The 6,000-nt window shown below is 40.5% G+C and overlaps 1 protein-coding gene across 1 annotated transcript in view; it reads left to right on the top strand.

Annotated features, from left to right (window-relative positions):
* The first annotated feature begins 401 nt into the window (after positions 1-401).
* pth2ra (parathyroid hormone 2 receptor a) overlaps positions 402-6,000 on the top strand; it is a 67,705-nt gene continuing 62,106 nt past the window's right edge. Inside the window, 1 exon segment of the mRNA XM_038720651.1 lies at positions 402-832. Within this exon segment, the coding sequence (XP_038576579.1) occupies positions 737-832 (96 nt within the window). The 5' untranslated portion in view covers positions 402-736.

Here is a 6,000-nt window from a genome sequence, read left to right as displayed (position 1 = left end):
AAACATATTTTGGAGAGCAAAAGAACAGCTAAAAGAGGACAAAATATTGAAGTTCAGTTAGGGGACACGTTTCAAATGTTGCCCTACCATATTCAAATGTATAAGCTGGGTGAGTTGATTTAGCTGAACTTGGAGGTTTAGGCTACTAGACACTTGCGCTCATTTAAATAAAACAGACTTAATTAACATATTTCAGTTTACCATAGAAAAACACGTCTGTGCGTCAAAAACACTCCTGCCAAAAGTGACGCAATCGGCGGATGCCCCGTCCCCTTTATCAACAGTGCGTGCCATTAATGACTAAGCGAGGGGAGAGCATATCTTCATATCTCCTTTACCCTCCAGATAGGCTAAGGGTTTTCATGATGACACTTGAACGTGAAGTACGCCTCCCCTCGCGCCCGGGTCCAGCGCTGTTTTTACGCGCGAACGTGTGTTCGCGTGCGCCCAGGACTTTGCCTCTGCAAAGGCACGGCAGTCATTTCTGAGAAGCTTCCCGAGTGTACAAGAGGAGGACCTGAATGGTAAAAGCACGTGGGATTTGTTACTTGATGAAGTCCCGTGCCGCATCCTTCCCCGCTGCGCCGGGCAGCTCCGCTTTGGTCCGCCGCGACTTGCGATGAAACTTTCTGATAATGTGAAGCTCTTCCTCAACGATGCGCTGGCAACAGAGGGGATGTTAACCTCAAGCATAAGGTTGCTTGAATTGAAATGAACGTGTAGTGGTATTTTTAATATGCTGGAGAAAAAGGCAGACCGACGAACTATGAACTTGTCCGTGTGGATTTTAGTCTTAAACTTTTTCTTGTGCTGGACGTCGGTTAGTTCACAGGTAAGGAAACATTGTGGGTTTTTTAAGCAAAATGCTATGACACTACCAGTCGCTATAGCCTACTTTCGCTGCGACTCTCTTATGAACAAAATATGCAGCAATGTGGCTCTTTTCCTCTTAGTAGCCTACACAGACTTGTCTTTCTCTCTCTGTTTGGTAGGCTATATTTCCTCGATATGTCGCTGAGCTATTTTGTACTCAAAAGGAACAATTACAGAGAAGTGGTCATTACGCAGGAACATTACATTATGCGTCATTTATTTTGTAGTTGGCTGTATTATTTTCTGATAGCAAAAACTGCCCTGTAACACCTGTTGACATGGTCACTTTTTTTACGTCTGACACAATCGGTGCAACACCAACACTACATAAAGTCTGTCATGAGCTTGACTTTTCAGGAGCTGTCTGCTCCTGATTTGAGGAGTTGTATCAACAACCACCGTCAGCCAATTTGTTTCACACTCTGCCCGCATTACTCGCTCCACAGACCCCCTCATGTCTTATCAGGTGTGCCCAACACACGACGGTAGCCTAGATTTTTAAGAAGTGAGATGATATCTCACTGCTCATCTAAAAGATTGAAGTGCTTTATTCTTACATAATGAGATTTCTAATGATCCTTTTTTAAATATTGGAAGTGATGAGCTGCAAGGCAAAGGTAATGAAAGAGTTTAACAGGAGCCTTGGCTTGAGCAAAATTCTGGCAAGTGAATCATCAGACTTGCAGGGTTATTAGTCATTGATCTGTGATCCAGCCAGAGTTGGTCAGCATAGAGTGCAACATGTACAATGTGTGTTGTTGTGTTACTGTTTTAAATCTAAGAGCAGGGGAGTCGTCCTGGATTATCAGCACCATGGTCAGCGTCTGCAGCACCAGGACCACTAAAAATACTGAATGAATGGGATGTAGTGTAAAAAACAATTCAAGGACTAAGGACACTGTGCTGCCATGAAATTGCAAATAATATTAATAAACGTTTTGGGAATAGCTCTGGTGTTCAAATAGTTTTTCTCCAAAAATCTAATTCAGTAATAGTGAGTAAAAAATGGATGTAGAAATATTTAACTACTGTCTGATTGTGTACTTTAATGCAACTTAAAGATGAACTCAATTGCTAAATGTTTTTTTGTTATTGTACTCATTTTGACAACAAGGTTGTGTTCAAATTCCGCTGGTGAAGTGGGCTTTGAGCCTGATAACCAGACTGAATTTAGATTTTGATTAACGTTATTCAGTTATCCTGACATCATGCTGGTTAAAATCATAAAGCCTTCTTCCTGACCAAGCATGTACCAGTTTTTCCGCCGATATGATGGGAAGGGGTTGACTCAGAATATGCTTCTAAAACTAGACTTGGTCTGGGCACATCTCTGAATGCACAGACATGAAAAACACATGAAATTGTCAAAATCAGCACCTTCACTACTTTGAAATGATGTCTGTGGTTTGCCTGGAATAGATACTAGAATTCTCAGTGAGGGAGAAGAAATGTGCTTTTAAGTTTTTTCAAACATTTTTGGAGTAAACTATTACAGTTTGACTGTTGGCTTACTATCCATAAAACATACTTGGCCTTGGTTTTACACAGACTACGCATTATCAGGGGATTCTTCCTGAAAATAAATAGTGAGTTGCTTGAAATATGTATTGAAGTTAACTAAATACACACATACTTTATTATGCAGGCATTATGCAATCAGTTGTAAACAATGTGCCATTTTTACTGAAAGTTATACATTTATTGCACACTACATTGTTTGATAGAGTATATTTATTCAAATAAGTTAGAACAAGACAGACGTGGCCACCTTATCTCTGAAAAACTGAGACAGCTTGTCAACATCTACATTGACTTATAAGGTAATTCAGACAGCCAGGCCAACAGATGTATTTCCATTATGGGAATAGGCTGGAGAATTGCTGCAAAAAAAAAAAGGTGTGCAGCCTTGCTGTCTTAACCCCCCCCCTCCTCATCCATCTCATTATGCAACTTTGTCTCCAAAAAAAGTTTATATGATTTAGCTTTATATGTTTTTGAGGAGATGTAGTTGCTGCCTGGTTTATGTTCACCAGCAACATTTTCCCCAGTTGATTAAGTGTTGCATTTTTGTGCTGCACAGGAGCCAGAGGGAGATGGTTGGGGTGGATAGTGGGCGTACAAAGCACAGACTTTGACAGCGGAGACTGCGGTGTGCGTAATGTGTCTCATGTGTGGTTAGGTTTAGGCAAAAAAAATGGGGAATCAGGGAAAAGATGGTGGTTAGTTGATGAATGCAGCTTTAATTTCGTAAAAAATTGAAAAAGGAAACATGTCCTGTCTTATGCTTCAAGTCAAAGTAGATCAGTATTTAACCAAGAGTGTCCAGGGGCCTTCTTCAATATCTTTAAATTATATTCAGGCATAAATTGAGGAGTAGTCCAAGCTTTTCCTGCCACAACAGTTCCTGGGAAATGGCAGATGCAGAAACCTCCTCTTCCATTGCGGCTGTGGCGCATCCACTCTTTAGCAGAGATGGGGACCTGAGTTTGAGACTTGGACTCGAGTGCGACTTAAGTCTCAACTTGAGACTCGTCCTCAAAAGACTTCAGACTCGACTCGGACTCGAGGTGCGGGTGCGGTGAACAATATTTATTTTTAGGAAATGTCTGATGCGCTTGCTGTTATTCCCCTCCCTCCGTTACCTATAACCTTCCTACGTAACTCATGCTACGTATCTGCTGTGCAAACGGGTTACAGGTTTATTGTTGATTATGGAACATTACAGTTTTATTTAGTCAAAACATTACACTGGTTTGAGAGTCTGGGGAACGTGTTTACTTACAGTAGTTTATAAACTGTGATTAATTGTAGACGCATTGTACATTAGGCTACATGGTTGTGCTCTGTAAGTGAAAAACAGGTTACAGGTTTATTGTTGATCATGTAGTTTAGGTTAGGTTACCTTTATTGCATTGCACATTACATAGTTGTGCTCTGTAAGTAAAAAACAGGTTACAGTTACAGTTTTTATAAGCAGCCTGGATTGAACACAGCAGGTGATTCAACACTCATTATAACCACGAGTGACTTGAGAGCATGAACATCTTAACAATGGTGAGAGGACGTTCAGTATGCCTAAGTATGGGGGTAAATCAATGTCAATATTATTGTAAATACACAGACTATCAGTCACAAATATATGATCCAAAAATAGATTCAAAGTCCACGAACAAGCTCTCCATGATCCACAAATAGAAATCAGTGACTTGTAAATGTAAAATGATTTGTCTGTGTGTTGGTCATATTCTATTTGTAGATTGTTTTGCATTTATTTTCACAATTTTGACACTACTGTTTCACTGTTTTACAAATGATAATTTTTGCAAATGCATTCTTCACAATTTGCAAACAAACATAGTCTAACTTGTACTTTCTAACACAGTATAAGAGGCTGTTTACACCTTGCATTAAAATGTGTTTTGAGTGATTGGATTGCAATGTGTGAAAAAAAAAAAAGGTGGGTTAGCTTTAAACAAAAGTTGTCTGAGAACAGGAATTGTTAGCTGGTGAGTATAGTCAACATCTAAAGCTTGTGACTTGCAATTCACTGGTTGAAATGGTATGATTTGTTAAATCACTTAATTAAGTAATACATTTTTTTTATATTTGAAAGTGTGTGCATAGACCTGATATAAACCTCACCGCTCATGTTTTAATAATTCATACAAATGTAAAACTAACTCAAAACCTGGTGTTCAGTCCTCTGCTCTCAGCTCATTAACCCAAAGATGTGAGTGCTTGTCTCACATTCTTTGGCTTTGGCTCTTCCACTCCCTCTATCCAATTCTGAAGGAGCTCTTCACCTTGCATTCGCAGGTTGTGCAAGATGTAGCTTTAGTCTCACTGTCTGCAGCCTTCTCTTCAACACACAGCTCCGCTGCTCACTGGAGCAAATGTCTCGTGACTGTCGACAGGCTATTGTTTGCGACTTGTAACCAATCAGAGCGGGACATTAAATAAGACTCCAGCGTGGTGATTACCTAGAGACAGAGAGAGGCAGCTGTGTCAGAGCAGCGCATTTTAAAATAGTGTAAATGAAACCCTAACAAAAGATCTGAACCGTGAGTTTTGCTACATCACTAGTGAAGTAGCATTGATCACTCTGAGGGAGGATAAATTTTGTCCCCACCGGGGATAAAAATAATTCAGCGCAGGCAGGGATATATATAAACCAGAAAGGGGGAAATCCCACACATCCCCCCCGGGCAAATCGCACCGTGGATGGTTCAAGCTACTTACATGTGAAGAATTGCTGCTTTTCCTCTGAATTATTTGAATAATTCGTTGGTAATGTTGAGGTTTGGATTGTTGGACACAACAAGCACTGTGAAGGTGTCGCTTCTGGGTAATTGTGATGGCATTTCTCATTATTGTACTTTTACTTGAAGAGGTGGTATTATGCTCATTTTCAGGTTCAAAATCCTATTTAGGGTTTGTACCAGAACAGGTTTACATGGTTTAATTGAAAAAAACAACTGCAACTCCTCTTTTCACCCTGTGTTGAAGGCTTTGTTTTGGCTGTGGAGTGATACATCTTGTCTGTAAATGATCTTTGTTGGGAGTTGCACATGGGCAGTTCCTAGTTAAGGACTACTAGCCAATCAGAAGCAGAGAAGGGCGGGTCAATGAGAAGTCAGTAAACAGCTTTGATTCAGCTGTATGCTACATGTTGCCAACGAGCTTGGCAACATAGACTGGAGCAAGAGTTTCAGAGTGATCAGTTATTAATCTGTAACAAAAGTATCTTTCATTCATAAAGTTTTAACTGAGCTCTGTCTCTACATCACAGTTACAACTTTATGTCCATTGACTGCTTGGAGGGTAGCTAATGTTTGGAAGGGAGAGGAGGTGTGTGCTGCTGCTCAGTGTTTTTCCACTGGTGTTTTTGAGGGTGTGTCGCACTACCCGCTTGGCGAGCATTATATGAGGCGCATTTTGCTTTCTGTGTCGTCACAAGGAGGAAAGGGAAGCGGCTGGACTACAAACAAGCTGTTTTCAGGCAGTTCAGAGCAGAGTTTTCTGTGGGAGATTGGAATTCCCTTAGGGCTGGACTTTGGGCATTTTCAATTTGCAAACCTGTTACATGGTTGCAGTCATACTCATTTGCTGAATGCAATAGAATCATGA

The sequence above is a fragment of the Micropterus salmoides genome, unplaced genomic scaffold (genome assembly GCF_014851395.1).
Source record: "Micropterus salmoides isolate LMB-PRFRI ecotype aquatic unplaced genomic scaffold, ASM1485139v1 Ms_hic_scaffold_15, whole genome shotgun sequence".
Lineage (NCBI taxonomy): Eukaryota > Metazoa > Chordata > Actinopteri > Centrarchiformes > Centrarchidae > Micropterus > Micropterus salmoides.
The sequence above is the reverse complement of the archived record's forward strand: the minus strand, read 5'-3'. Positions and strand labels throughout refer to the sequence as shown.